This window comes from Triticum urartu, chromosome 4A (genome assembly GCF_056163025.1).
Source record: "Triticum urartu cultivar PI428250 chromosome 4A, HENAU_Tu73, whole genome shotgun sequence".
Lineage (NCBI taxonomy): Eukaryota > Viridiplantae > Streptophyta > Magnoliopsida > Poales > Poaceae > Triticum > Triticum urartu.
Window position 1 is genome coordinate 430,236,499 of NC_141876.1, and position 15,444 is coordinate 430,251,942.

The window sequence follows — 15,444 nt, forward strand, 5'->3', positions numbered from 1 at the left end:
CCTTCTCACCCGTAGCGATGCTTCAGTCCGTCCGAATCATGCTAGCAATTGCCGCATTTTATGATTATGAAATTTGGCAAAACTGCATTCATTAATGGATACCTTAAAGAAGAGTTGTATATGATGCAACCAGAAGGTTTTGTCAATCCAAAAGGTACTAACAAAGTGTGCAAGCTCTAGCGATCCACTTATGGACTGGTGAAAGCCTCTCGGAGTTGGAATATGCGCTTTGATAGTGTGATCAAAGCATATGGTTTTATACAGACTTTTGGAGAAGCCTGTATATACAAGAAAGTGAGTGGGAGCTCTATAGCATTTCTGATATTATATGTAGATGGCATATTGTTGATCGGAAATGATACTGAATTTCTGAATAGCATAAAAGGAAACTTGAATAAGATTTTTTCAATGAAAGACCTTGGTGAAGCTGCTTATATATTGGGCATCAAAATATATAGAGATAGATCAAGACGCTTAATTGGACTTTCACAAAGCACATACCTTGATAAAGTTTCGAAGAAGTTAAAAATGGATCAAGCAAGGAAAGGGTTCTTGTGTGTGTTACAAGGTGTGAAGTTGAGTCAGACTCAATGCCCGACCATTGCAGAAAATAGAGAGAAAATGAAAGCCATTCCCTATGCTTCAGCCATAGGTTCTATCATGTATGCAATGATGTGTACCAGACCTGATGTGTGCCTTGCTGCTAGTTTAGCTGTGAGGTACCAAAGTAATCCAGGAGTGGATCACTGGACATCGGTCAAGAACATCCTGAAATACCTGAAAAGGACTAAGGATATGTTTCTCATTTATGGAGGTGACAAAGAGCTCGTCGTAAATGGTTACGTCGATGCAAGCTTTGACATTGATCCAGATGACTCTAAGTCACAAACCGGATACGTATTTTATTGAATGGTGGAGCTATCAGTTGGTGCAATTCCAAGTAGAGCGTCGTGGCGGGATCTACGTGTGAAGCGGAGTACAAAGCTGCTTTGGAAGCAGCAAATGAAGGAGTCTGTATAAAGGAGTTCATATCCGATCTAGGTGTCATACCTAGTGCATCGGGTCCAATGAAAATCTTTTGTGACAATATTGGTGCAATTGCCTTGGCAAAGGAACCCAGATTTCACAAGAGAACCAAGCACATCAAGAGATGCTTCAATTCCATCCGCGATTAAGTCAAGGAGGGAGACATAGAGATTTGCAAGATACATACGGATCTGAATGTTGCAGACCCGTTGACTAAGCCTCTCTCACGAGAAAAACTTGATCAGCACCAAGACTCCATGGGTGTTAGAATCATTAATGTGTAATATAGATTATTGACTCTAGTGCAAGTGGGAGACTGAAGGAAATATGCCCTAGAGGCAATAATAAATTGTTATTTATATTTCCTTATGGAGGCCACGTGGAGCATACCAAAGAGGTTTGCACTAATGTTCAATGTTAAATGTTAGCTTTTCAGTTATTACTGTTTGTGGTCATAGGCGAGCGTTGTTGATTTGATGTGTCGTAAACTGTTTCTTTTTTAGCAGTAGTGTTCCTAGGTGACCTTATCTGTTTATTGAACCTGAACTTCAACTGCTACAGCACCTGAACTTCCATGACTTCGATGACTGGCCCTTTTTTGTTCCCTTTTGTATCTTAGAGTAGTTTGATATCTGACCTGCTATGTTTACCGTATTTTGGACTTCCATTTATGTGTCAGTTGTGATAGCTGAACCTTCTCTGATTGTGCAATCTGAACTTCTGCTGATTAGGTATTTGTTTTCTAAATGATTTTTTTATTTTTTAGGTTGTTCATGATGATGCTAGGGTTGAGGAGGATGTTTTACCTGCGCATGAAGCTGCTCCTGTGCATGAGGCTGCCCCTGTGCATGAACCTGCTCCGGCTAGTGGCGTAATAGTTGATGAGGTTCATGGCAGTGAAAATGAGGTACCATTTTTCTTGTCCATTTTGTCTTGTTGCCCCTGAGACGGACTTGCTGCTCCTGTGCATGAGGTTCAGTCAGCCCTTTGTAATGACTTTCTGTTTCTTTTTGCAGCAGCAGAATGATGATGTTAGTGTTCCTCCAGAGAAGGTTGCAGACATGTTCGTCTCAGGCACCGGCTGCTCCGACGGGGTGGTCCTGACTGAACCTCAGTCGTCCATTGTCGCCGAGGTTTCAAATGCTGAGCAGGGCAAGACAACTGGAGACATCATTTTGGAGAAAGATGCTATTGAGTCTGCTGTTGAAACTGGTGGTAGTGCTGCTGCAAGCCCGGAGAAGTCTCCTGCAGCAGAGCCATCAGTTGATGTTAATGCTGTACAGGCACAACCAAAAGTTTTTCTTATTTCAGATTCTCCAGCTGCTCCAGCTGCTGCTGGTGTCCTTCCTGACGACGCTGCAACTTCTGCTGGAGATGATGATGAAGATACCGAAAGCGATAGCTATGGAGAGGAGGTTGATCATTCCAGTGCTGCCACTGGTCTAGGCAAGGATCCATAGTCCATGATATCCCCTGTGAACTGCCTGTGTAGTATAAGTTGAACTTCTGGTTTTGTTGTTTGTCGTGTGGGTTGTAAAGAATGTTAAGTGAACCTGTTTTCTATGTGAGTGGATGTTTGTAATGCATGGGTTGTGATGTCTATGATGCTGTGTTTTATCTTTTCTGATGTAGCAGCTGAGATGTGCTTATGTTTTGAATGTTTGTGCTTGAATGTTGGTCTTAATTGAAACTGTCGTGAATCTATGTGCTTTGAGTGTTGCTGTTAATTGCTATTTTCTTTTTGGTGAGCAGATAGTGACCTTGCTGTCGTGCGAAAGAAGGTTGATGACTTTTATTACAGTGTAACTAGGCTTAGGAACGACCGTTCCAAGAGGTGAGTGCAGCTGCTCAACATTTACATCATCCATGTACCCCCTGTGAATTGACTGTGGTTTCATACCTGAACTTCTCAACTCTATGTACCTGAACTTCTTGTTTTTTTGCTTCTCTGGCTCTAAACTTCTGGCCTCTTTTGTATTGTACTGCCTGTTGTGATATAGCTGAACTTCTGTGCTAACATGTGTTATGAACTTCCTGAGTTCCTGCTGCTTAACTTGTTTTACTTTCTATTCGCTTGTTTTTAGATCAATGATTATGTTCCAAAACAAGGAGTGTGAAGCTTCTGTTCAAGAAGTCGCAACATCTTTTGGTCCTCGCGGAATGCTTACACCTAATGTGGCTGAGTGTGCACTCTATTGTCTACGTGCGAAGTACCAGGGATCGGATAAACTCATCCTACCGTATTGGGTTTGTGTAAGTCAGCCATACAGTGATTTCTTTTTTGTTTTGTTACTTACCATTATAGTTAAAACTTGTTCGTCTCATTTTTGTATTTTTTTCATATGTTGGTGTTGTCTGAATTATTTTAGGACAAGATTTTCATAGGTCAATTTGATTCCCGTGTGAGGAAGTACTTCATGGCGAGTGGTCCAGATAGCATGGATGCACATGATTTGGTATGCAATATCTTGTTCTTTATCTCTGTATTAGTTTTGCAGTGCGATCCACTGTGTTAATATTTGTTTTATTTTTCTTTTGTACCGTTCTGATATTAATTCTCATTTTTTAATGATTCGTGTGTTTATGATGCTTCAGGTTGTTTTCCCTACTTTTGACCCGCCTGAGCTTCCTACTTCCATGGGTGGTGTCAGTCATTGGGTGTCGGTGTTCCTTGACCTGAAGAATTCAAGGTTCCAGCTTCTCGATTCCTACTATGGACCAAAAGATGAATGTGCGGTACGCCTGTTTTGACAGATGACCGACAACATCAAGAGGCTTTGGAAGGATGCCAGCAACGACAGGGAGACACCCTTCAGTCCTATTAGCATCGACAATTTCCCTCTGGATTGGATTGATGTCCCCCAGCAGCAAAACAAGTATGAGTTCGACTTTTTCTCTTTATCACATCTGTTTAACTATAGTTGTACTTAAGCTGCGACGTGTTTAATTCATTGGCTTTCTTTTTCTGTCCTAACACTATTTCTTTTTACTTCGTTTGATGGCAGTATCGACTGCGGATTCTTCATGCTTACAAATGTTAATTCGTATCATGACGGGTTTCTTGCAAATTATTCCCATGAGAATATCGGGGATATCAGGAAGACGTGGCTGTACTCAATCGCTTCTTCTAACCTGTTTGAGACAGACTTCCAAGCTCTATTTGGCTACTACACATGTAAGTATTTTGGAACTTGTACTGCTTACCTGCACTGCATCTTTTATTCTACCTGAACTTCATATTTTTCTCTGAACTTGGACTTCTGCTTGAGGTCTAGCTGGGCTGCTGGTTTCGGAAGGAGAGGAGCACTTTCTTTGTACATGAACTTCATTTCTATCTTTTTTAATTTTGCTTGTATGTTTTGTTTTGCTTAAATGGACATGAGCATTTTCTTTTATAATTGAACTTCAGAGATGATGCCTTTCTATGGTTTTTTTAGCTGTAGTTGAATGATTTCCAGTTCATCGGTTTATCTTGAACTGTGCCTCTGGTTGTGCCTGAACTTCATTTAGTTTTTTACTGCAACTAATTTTTTTAGGTCAGCTTGAGTAGTAACCATGTCATCTTTATTAGTTGTACTGCACATTGTGATGTTCCTGAACTTCAGTTGTATTTTTAATGGTGATGTTTTCTCTTCCTTTTTTCTTTGACAGTGGATCCGTTGGAGTTGACCGATTACCACTACTCATTCCTCGGGTCACAGGAATACAGGAAGGCTGATGCAGGCTGGGGAAGCAGGCTGGTGGTATTCGTGGTACTCAAAAAACCCCGTGCTACAGGAAGGCTGATGCAGCCGAAGCAGAAGTGATTTCGTCCGATGATGATTTTGAGAAGATTGCTTTCCCGAAGAATGCTAAATGTGCTGCGGGTACTATTGCTGGTAGAGGTGGGAAGAATGCTGTCATCACCAGGAGGAAACCTGCAGTTGAGTCTGGGAACATAACTTCCTCCAAGAGAGCATCTAGATTGCCTTTGAAGTGGCGTTCTCCTGTCGCTCCCCTGAAAAAATACAGTTACCCTCATCTATCCGAGGCCCGGAAGTTGAAACAGTATGTGCTGAGTAAAGACGGTCTGGAGAAGTATTCTGAGTGAGTTACCCTCATCTGTCGCTCCTTTGCCTTGGAGTTGTAGTGTCTGAACTTCTGTTGTTGTATTGTCTAAACTGCGGTTTTTGTAGTATCTCAACTTCTGTTTTATGTCTCCTCTTGCCTTTTGAGTTATAGTGTCTGAACTTCTGTTTGTTGTTGTATCTGAACTTCTAATATTTTTTTTTACCGTCCTTTTGTATTCTGCAGGAAGCTACTGCATGTTTACCATCCCTGCGAATGTGATTGACCACACAGGACGTGTCCTTTATACGCTTTTCGGTGAAGGGCAGCAGATGGAAGGAGACATAATGGATTATCTCATAAATTTGTGGAAGGATAAGCCGGAGACCTCTGAGATATTCACTAGTGCTGACAGGGTTGTACTTAGTCCCTACTTCATACAGGTTTTAGTTCTTTGCGCCCCTATCTCCTTTTTTTGCCTTAGTTTTGTTGTAGTGGCATCTGGGAGGTGTTTTAATTGTGTTTTGGTGAATGCACAGTACTGCCTGGAGTATGATTTCTATGCCGCAACAGTTCCAAAGTTTGATGCAAAAAAATCTGCTGGTCTCCTCCCAATGTTTGTTCGCAAGGAAGAAGACCTTCTTAACGCAAAGCTGGTTAGTTTTTCATAACTCTTTGCTTTTTTAATTTTATGTGCATCCTTTTGCTGAGTTTGTCAAGAAGTTTTTGTTCATGCCGGTTCTTCAGTACATACGCTTTATAGTTTGTGTTCACCGGTCCTTTCATTCTTGACAGGTTTTCTTGATTCTATTCAAGCCAATTGGCACAATGATGCACTACAGTGTGTACGTGGTGAATAGATATCGTGGGAGCATTGACATCCTTGATTCACTTTCTTACGATAATATGGAAACATCGCGATCGAGTTTCCACGGGGACTGCCAAAATATAGTGAGTGTTTCTTGGCCTGAACCTCCTTTCACATTCTCTTGTTTGACACGAAGTTTATAATGCCTTGTGTTGACAAAATATGTTGTTGTCTCTGTTTTGGTAATACTGCTTGAACTGACTGTCATTTAGAAGTTGAACTTCTGCTATTTTGTTTAGGTGGATCTTATGCAAGTGTCGTCTTTTTATGTACCTGAACTTAACTATTTTGGTTAACATGTTTTTGACTTCATCTAATTTTGTTATTTCCGGCAGATGAAGAGATTTGTTGGGTTGCTCGAGGAGGTGTACGGCAAGGCTGCATACAAGGCGAGCAAGCAGCCTAACTGTGTGACAATTGCAAAGAGGCCGATTTTCATCGATGTTCCGAAGCAGAAGAGTAATGATTGTGGTTTGTTTGCCGTGAAGTTCAGCTCTTCGTATGATGGCGATGAGATTGTTGAAGATTTTGGTGATGTGGAAGTATGTTCTGTCTTTTGTTCTTGTCTCATCATCCTTTGATTATTCTTGTGTGTTTTTGCTGAGACGCTCCTGCTGTGGTTTTAGATATCCGTTACTAAACCATCGTTTTCACCTTTCTTTTGTTTGCAGGCTGCTGCAGATGACTGGAAGGCTGAGTTCATGCACACTCTGATTTTTAGCGAGAAGAATGAAGTCGTGCGTTCAGAGCTCCCTAAAGAGATCCAGTCCTTTGGCCCGTGAATTCGAAGCATTAGTTTCATCTGTAGTTTTGATTTCGTACAGATTTTTAGGTTTGATAATGATTGGAACAATTCCGTAAAGATTTGGTTGTAAGAATGTTTTTAGTGATTTGTGTATCTATAGGTGCAGCACTATTACTTATGATATTGTGGACAAATGCATTTGGTGTGAAGAATGATTTGGCTTTGTGAATTTCAATGTACTACATCGTTTTTCAGTATCCATGTGTTGAATGTTTTTGCCCCTAGAGATGTACCTGAACTTCTTCCTCGGTTTTGGTTTAACTGCTTGATTTTTTTGTGTTGTTTATTTTCGGGCTCCCAACATATGATCGTAGACTTGAACTTCTGCTTTGAGATGTGGGTGGGCTGCTGGTTTCAGATGGAGAGGATATTTTGTGTTTGTGAAATGTATTGGTAATGTTCAACCCAACCAATATGTATGCTTTTGCGTAGAATCTATATTTGTTTTTTTGTGTTTTTTTCAAGTGCGGACGTATTTCATATGTAAATCTGTGCAAAAATGTTGTTGACGTTTCTTTATCTTTTTTGTCGGCATTGTACATGAACTTCTGCACGTATCCAAGCAGAACTTCACATTTGAACGCGTTGTCTTAGGCTTGCTAACCTTAGTTTATGCGATGAAACTTTATTTTTTAAGCATATTTTTTCCTACATCGATTTTTATATACCAGAACTTCTTCTATAAGCTGACCTGAACTTCAATACTATATGATTATTTGCTGGTTGCACTTTTATGGAATAAAACACGAGCACCTCCTGCCATAATATACCAGGACTTCTGCAGTAAGCTTACTTGAACTTCACAGTATATGTTTTTCATGTTTGTTCTTGCTTGCACTTCCATGCAATACATCACCAGCACATCACTTCATCCCATAACATACCAGGACTTCTGTAGTAATATTACTTGAACTTCATAGTGTATGTTTTTCATTTTATTACTGCTTGCTCTTTCATGCAGTACATCATCAGCACAACACTTCATCTCATAACATACCAGGACTTCTGCAGTAATACTACGTGAACTTCACAGTGTATGTTACCGGGACTTCTTTGAAAGTTCAACAATAAAAGGGGATGACATAATATTTCTGGACATTGACATGACATAAGTTTGCATTGTGTTAATTGACCTACTCTAACTGTTCATCATCCTTGCGCTCCTCCTAGGCTTTGGTTGTATAGGTTTTTGCTTGACATGTACCTCTTCCTCTTCATCGTCATCTTCATCTTCCTCTTCATCATCCTTTTCCTCTTTCTTTTCATCATTCTCTTCTTCTTCGTCTTCCTCTTCTTCGACGGTGTCTTCGTCTTCGTCTTCCTCTTCTTCGACGGTGTCTTCGTGTTCCTCTTCCTCTTCCACCTCTTTCTTGTTGCTGGCTCTGGGTTTTGCTTTCTATTTCTTCTCTGGCTTTTTTCTTGTCTTTTCAGCATCTGCTCGCTTCGGGCATGTTCTTGCATTATGTGGTTCATACTCCTTGCATATGCTACAAAGTCTGGTGCTTGCTTTCTGTGGGTGTGGTCCCTTCTTTTGTTCCATAACTTTGGGTTGCTGTTTTTTAGATTGTGGTTGCTTGACCTCCTCGGCATTGTTTCTTTCCAAGAGTGTTGGACAGGTCAGCTTGTTGTGTCCCGCAACCTGGTTGCACACACTACATTTCCTGTGTCCAAGTGGAACTCCATTCTCATCGAGCACCACGACTCTTCCTGTAGGTGGTGCCTTTATTTGCGCTCTCTTGTCACTTTTCTTTGCTGCAGTAATTTTCTTCCTACCCTTTGTTTCAGAATATAGCGGCAGTTTCATCGTCTCTTGCTGTCGCTGCTCCATTGATTGGCCATCACCCTGCTTGCATTGGTTGGCTTCAGCGGCGGCGTTGAGCATTTCAGCTGCATAATACTGAAGGTCATCTTCAATTTCAGCGTCCTCTTCAGCCATCCTTTCGTCAGCATCCGCTCGATTTGCTGAATGTATTGCATCAAGCTCTTCCAAGAGTCTCTTGAGAACATAGTAGGCTCTGTCATACTGCTAGTCACATCTCATCGCTTTCTTGTTAACCATCAAATTCAGCTGCAGCAAGATGTCTTGCTTCGATAGCCTTGAGCTGCCATCCGATGCGGTTGTGTTGTAGTCCCTTGTATCAAAGGTTGGCTGTGATTTTGCAGTCTTTGTGTACCGTTTGAGGATATACTTGTTTGGAAATTTGTCAAGCTTCAGGTAGTCCAGTATGTTCATGATGTGAAGGCAGAACAGGCCTGCATTTTGCGATGAATGCAGAATACATAGTTTGTGTAGGATCGAAAGTATGTCTAGAGGGGGGTGATTAGACTACTTGACCAAATAAAAGCTTAACCTTTTCCCAATTTTAGTTCTTGGCAGATTTTAGCTATTTTAGGACAAGTTAAGCAATCATCACATAATTCAAGCAAGCATGCAAAGAGTATATTGGCAGCGGAAAGTAAAGCATGCAACTTGCAAGAATGTAAAGGGAAGGGTTTGGAGAATTCAAACGCAATATGAGGCACGAATGTTTTTCCCGTGGTTCGGATAGGTGGTGCTATCCTACATCCACGTTGATGGAGACTTCAACCCACAAAGGGTAACGGTTGCGAGAGTCCACACAGGGCTCCACCCACAAAGGGTAATGGTTGTGCGAGTCCACACAGGGCTCCACCCACGAAGGGTCCACGAAGAAGCAACCACCCACAAAGGGTCCACGAAGAAGCAACCTTGTCTATCCCACCATGGCCATCGCCCACATAGGACTTGCCTCACTAGCTTTAGATCTTCACGAAGTAGGCGATCTCCTTGCCCTTACAAACTCCTTGGTTCAACTCCACAATCTTGTCGGAGGCTCCCAAGTGACACCTAGCGAATCTAGGAGACACCACTCTCCAAGAAGTAACAAATGGTGTGTAGGTAATGAACTCCTTGCTCTTGTGCTTCAAATGATAGTCTCCCCAACACTCAACTCTCTCTCATAGGATTTGGATTTGGTGGAAAGAAGATTTGAGTGGAAAGCAACTTGGAGAGGCTAGAGATCAAGATTCATATGGTAGGAATGGAATATCTTGGTCTCAACACATGAGTAAGTGGTTCTCTCTCAGAACATATGAATTGGAATGGTGTATGTGTTCTGATGGCTCTCTCTCCAAATGAAGAGGAGGTGGAGGGGTATATATAGCCTCCACACAAAATCCAACCGTTACACACAGTTTTCTAATCTCGGTGGGACCGAATCAACAAACTCGGTCGGACCGAAAATGTAAACCTAGTGACCGTTAGAGATTTCGGTGGGACTGACATGCAACTCGGTAGGACCGATATGGTTAGGGTTTGGGCATAACGTAATCTCGGTGAGACCGATTACACAAACTCGGTGAGACCAAATTTGGTAATTAGCTAACCAGAGAGTTGGTCAGGCAAACTCGGTGGGACTGATTTGCTCTTTCGGTGAGACCGAAAAGTTACAAAGGGGAAACACTGAATTTACATTGCAATCTCGGTGGGACCGATTCGCTCTTTCGGTGAGACCGAAAAGTTACGAAAGGGAAACAGAGAGTTTGCAATCCCATCTCGGTGAGACCGAGATCCCTATCGGTAGAACCGAATTGCTAGGGTTTGGCAGTGGCTAATGACAAGTGAAACTCGGTGGCGCCGGATAGGAAGAATCGGTAGAACCGAGTTTGGCTTAAGGTTTAGGTCATATGTGGATATGGGAAAGTAGTTGAGGGTTTTTTGGAGCATATCACTAAGCACATGAAGCAAGAGGCTCATTAAGCAACACCTCATCCCTCCTTGATAGTATTGGCTTTTCCTAAAGACTCAATGTGATCTTGGATCACTAAAAATGAAGAGTCTTGAGCTTTTGAGCTTGAGCCAATCCTTTTTCGTTAGCATTTTGAGGGTTCCACTTTCACATCCATGCCATGCCAATCACTGAGCTTTCCTGAAATAATCATCTTGGTATAGCATTAGCTCAATGAGCTATATGTTGTTATGAATTACCAAAACCACCTAGGGATAGTTGCACTTTCAGTTTGTGAGCCAGCAATGAGTTTCATAAATTTTGATATGATACTACTAGTCTAGCTATTTAATGAGTTTGTTTTCCCGCTCACCTGTGTGTGTCCAGAGCTTACATTCACACTCGTATATTTCATTGTCTAGGTCAGCTACAACCTGGAATTCATGCTTTGACCAGGAAAATCTTTCTTCATCATCATGGCCAAGATTGTTGTGGTAGTACACAAGGTACTTAGTGGACTCTGCTGTACGCTTTGCGCGAAATAGCGTGGCCTTTCTCATCCTATTCCTCATCTCGGTGTACACGGCTCTCGTGTACTTGACAGACATGTCTTCCTCGTAGCTGTAAGTTGTCTTTGTCACAGGATTGGTCTACACATGTCAAAAAGTAAGATATTAGTCGAAGCAGAATCATATGGGTTTCATTTTTTAAAATTCAAAGTGCACATGTTGAAGGTAAACAGAACATGATGGTGGTGTTTTGTACTTGTCATCATACCATGCTGGTCATTGTTTTCTCGTTCTCCTTCTGCATCCGAGTTTGTATGCAAGCATTGACCCGCCTAGCAAACTTGTGTAGGTTCTGGGTCCCCTTGACAAACCCTTTCTTTAGCACGTGGTTCATGCTCTCGCTTCATTGTGTGGAAGTCATTCTAGCACAGAAAATGTTCTTGTAATATGCTGAAATACACATCTCCTATCACTCCAGAGCTGCATCATCATCTGGTTGTTCTCCAGGTGGTACTTGTGCACGAGTTCAGCCCAGGCATCTTCAAACTCCGTTGGCATCAGCGGCCAGTTCAATATAGCTGTGAACTCCTCTTTGAATGTTTTATACTTTTTGTACAGCAACGCGAGGTATTCCCTGTACTTCTTCAATATGTGCCAACGGCATAGCTTGTGGACGGTGTTTGGAAATGATTGTGCTATAGCTTTCGCCATTGATGGGCACTGGTCTGATTGAATTAAAAAAATGAAACTTGATTCTTTTTTGTACTGATGGTGAACTTATGTTGCACAAGTAATTGAACTTCACATCTGGTAGTATGGCTATCTAAGAATGTCACATGTATTTTTTTCTTACAGAAGTGTTGCTGAACTTCTGTGGTACCAGTGCTTGAACTTCACAGTTAGTAGTATGACAAACTAGTAGTGTCACACTCAAAAATTTTCTTACAGCAGTGTTGTTGAACTTTCTGTGGTAGTAGTGATTGAACTTCACATAAATAACTATGTTTTTCTGAACATGCTACATATTTTTATCTAACAGCTTCGTCCTTGAACTTCTATGATTCATGTACTTGAACTTCACATTCATAACTAATTTTTTTCTAAACATGTGACAGATAATTTTGCTTTCTTGTATTGCTAGTTGGACTTCTATGCTAACAGTGGTTGAACTGCATTTTTTACATATTTTTTAGAAAAAACAAATGTACCCAATCAACAGAGACCCATAGATTGAAAAAGATGATGAAACTTGAGGAGTTTTTTTTTGAACTCACCTGTTAGAATGCAAGTTGGGTGCTTGTTGTTCATGCACCGTAGAAATGTATCGAACAGCCACTTGAATGACTTTGCATCTTCGTCTCTTATCAGGGCAACGACAAATATCGTTGACTGCAAGTGATGGTTTGTTCCAACAAACACTCCCAGGGGCATATGAAATCTGTTTGTCTTGTAAGTCATGTCAAATGTTACGCAATCACCGAAGTCTTGATAGGCTCCTCGGCAGCTTGCATTGGACCAAAAAATGTTTTTAATTGACTTGTCCTTGTCCACTTGGATGTCATCGAAAAACTCATCATTTATTGCCTTCATGTCTTTGAAGAATGAAACAAGTTTTAACACATCATCCAAATCATCTTTCCTTGCATTCATGGATTTCCTGCAAATCACACGCCAACATGCATTTGTTATTTTTGCTATCAAAGGGGTTGTGAGCTAGGATGCTATTTTACATTGCAGCATGTGGGTGTTTGAATACTTACTGGTTTAGCAGGTCTCGTCCGGTCATGCTTAGGAAGTAGCTTCCATCTTCATTTTCAGATAGCATGGACATGATTGTTGTGTGCTTGACATCATGGTACGGCAGGAGCTTTACATACTCCAGAATAGTGGGGTCATAATTCTTGTGTGAGTGCAAGAATACCAGCATGTCATCAGTTTGCATGAGCTGGTGATTATGATTGTACTCAATGTCCACTGCCACGCATGTGCCATCCTCCTGCACCTTCACCCTCATTCTTGCATTGCAGCCCGTCCTCTGCGATGTTTTGTTTCGCTTCCTGTTGGCCTCTGAAACATAAGATGTGTGTATCCCTTGGAAGGCGCAAACAAAATACTTATGGCTGTCATTTCCACCCGTCTTCCTGATTCCAAAACCAGCGTGCCTGGCATATCTGTTATAAAATTCCCTTGCTTTCTCTACATCTTTGAATCGCATCTTTAGTCTTGGTATTAGATAATCCGGTAGATCCAGCGTCTGCAGAAAAAGAAAAAAAATAATCCAAACAGCACGTTAAAATGCAGTTTTATGAACTTGTTATTCTGGAGGGAGCAGAAAATGTGCAGATAATACAAGATGCGTATATAAATATTTTTTGTTTCACTTACGTGCGTGTATGATCGCAACTCCGCCGGTGTCGGCTGTTGTCCCTCTGGGATGGGGCATGGCGGAGTAATCATAGCAGGATGCAGCAGTGGATCACGAGGAGGAAGGAGGGCTGAAGATGGCATCTCTCTTGTTTGCGTCCTTTTTGCTTGAGGTGGTTTTGGAGGTATTGCGATCCTGGTCTTGGTTTGCTCTTTTGTTTTGTGAAGCAATCCATCTACCTTATGCCCCGTAGAATTCTGACTTGTAGCAGCAGCAGCATGATCAAACGGTGGTAGTGTGCAGATCACTCTCCTTCGCGTGTGTGTTGCTATTGGATTTGTCCTGGGATCTGGTTTAGTTGCTTCGCTTTGGCATTGATGAGGCACACCATGATAACCTCCAGAGTTACACGCAGGACTTGAGCTAACCCCCTCCTCCATCGGCGTGCTTGGGAGTCTGCTGGTGGATACAAAGAATCCGCGGGGGATTTCCGGCGTCACCCAATTAGGTGGAGGCGCAAAGCTGTGCGGATAGGGCTGTGACCCAGCATCTTGGAAGTATCCGTGTGTTTCGGGTGTCATCCATTTTTGGTCTGGAGCAGGTTGGTATTGGTGTTGGTGCGTTTGAGGTGTGACCCATTGAGGGGGTGGTGCAACGCGTACAGGCTTTGGATTGTGTACTTGCTGCTGGGAACTTCTAAGCTTCTTCATGTGTCTCTCGTCTTACTGACATAAAAGAAAAAAATGTCTATTAGCACACAAGTTATATCTGCATATACCTTTGTAACTGAACTTAGCATTATTCACAGCCTGAACTTCTCTATATAAAAGTGGTGAGAGCCATCACACTATGCACTGAGCTAAGCATCTGCCAATGCCTTTGTACCTGAACTGAGCACCCTTCACAGAATGAACTTCACATCATGTTTTTTAGTTCTACAATATTTTGATTACTTATATGTACCTGAACTGAGCACTCTCCACAACCTGAACTTCTTGTTTTGCAAAGGGGAAATACTGTCTACAGTTAAAAAACCTGAACCTTCATGAGTTTTTGAATGGTTGGACTGCTAGTGCATACCAACCTGACCTTCATGTCATATCACATGCATGTTCTATTTTCCTTTTTTTTTGCACAGAACCAGACACATACCAACCTGAACTCTAGCACACTTACTAGTTGAACTTCACATGGCTTTTTGCACATGTGAATGTGAATGTAGGCAGATTTTATAGTGTTTGTAGCTTGGACTGAGGCTCACATACTATCTGAACTTCACATGCCTGTAAGCAGGCAGGCAGATTTTACAATACTGTTTTGTAGCCTGGACTGAGGCTCATACACTACCAGAACTTCACATGGTTGTAAGCAGGCAGGCAGATTTTAAAAAAGTTGTTGTGGCCTGGACTAATGCTCACACACCACCTGAACTTCACATAGTTGTAAGCAAATAACAAACCGAAGGAAGGAAGAAGTTCAACCATACCCTGGCTAGAAGGTCGGCCAACCTTTTTCCAGCAGCTGATAGGCCAGCTTGAGAACAATTCGTCATGGAGGTATGAGAGGAATTCGATGGCAATCCATGTCTTGCAGGGGGCGCGAAGTTCATCTACACGAAGCAAGAAGGTCAGAGAAGGCAAGATTGAGGAAGAAGGCAAGATCAGGGAGGAAATTCATATACCGTTCTTAGATTTGAAGGCGGCGCCGATGCGGCCTCCACCGCCGAGATGCTTCCTTGGGTGCGCTGTTCGCCGTAGGTTGCGCCTTGGCCGTCACGAGCACTGCCAAGTCGTCTGGCGGCGACGATGGACCGAGGATGAGGCTTCCGGAAGTCCATGGCGGCCGTTCGTCGCAGAAATCCGGCGGCTTCGCCAGCTCCAGGCGATGCGGGCTCCCTCGCGCCAGCGTCCGCCGTCGCTCGCCCGCGCCGACGGTCGGGCAGGAGGTGGAGTCGGAGGGGGCGGAGCTCGATCCAGTCGGCCAGGATCTGGAGAAGGAAGGAGGAGCTGGATCCGGTGGATTTTCGGCGGCGAATCATGGCGGAGATCGAGGGGAGGAGCAGCGAGGAGGGGGTTGGG

The 15,444-nt window shown here is 42.5% G+C and overlaps 1 protein-coding gene across 1 annotated transcript; it reads right to left on the reverse strand.

Annotated features, from left to right (window-relative positions):
- Positions 1-8,772: 8,772 nt before the first annotated feature.
- Positions 8,773-15,203, reverse strand: LOC147976062 (protein FAR1-RELATED SEQUENCE 5-like). The gene is made up of 7 exons (XM_087520706.1): positions 15,048-15,203; positions 14,853-14,975; positions 12,762-13,255; positions 12,276-12,658; positions 11,461-11,726; positions 10,866-11,142; positions 8,773-8,999 (listed from the first exon to the last, which is right to left on the reverse strand). The coding sequence occupies exons 1-7, from the start codon at positions 15,201-15,203 to the stop codon at positions 8,773-8,775; spliced, it is 1,926 nt and encodes a 641-aa protein (XP_087376832.1).
- Between the last annotated feature and the right edge of the window lie 241 nt (positions 15,204-15,444).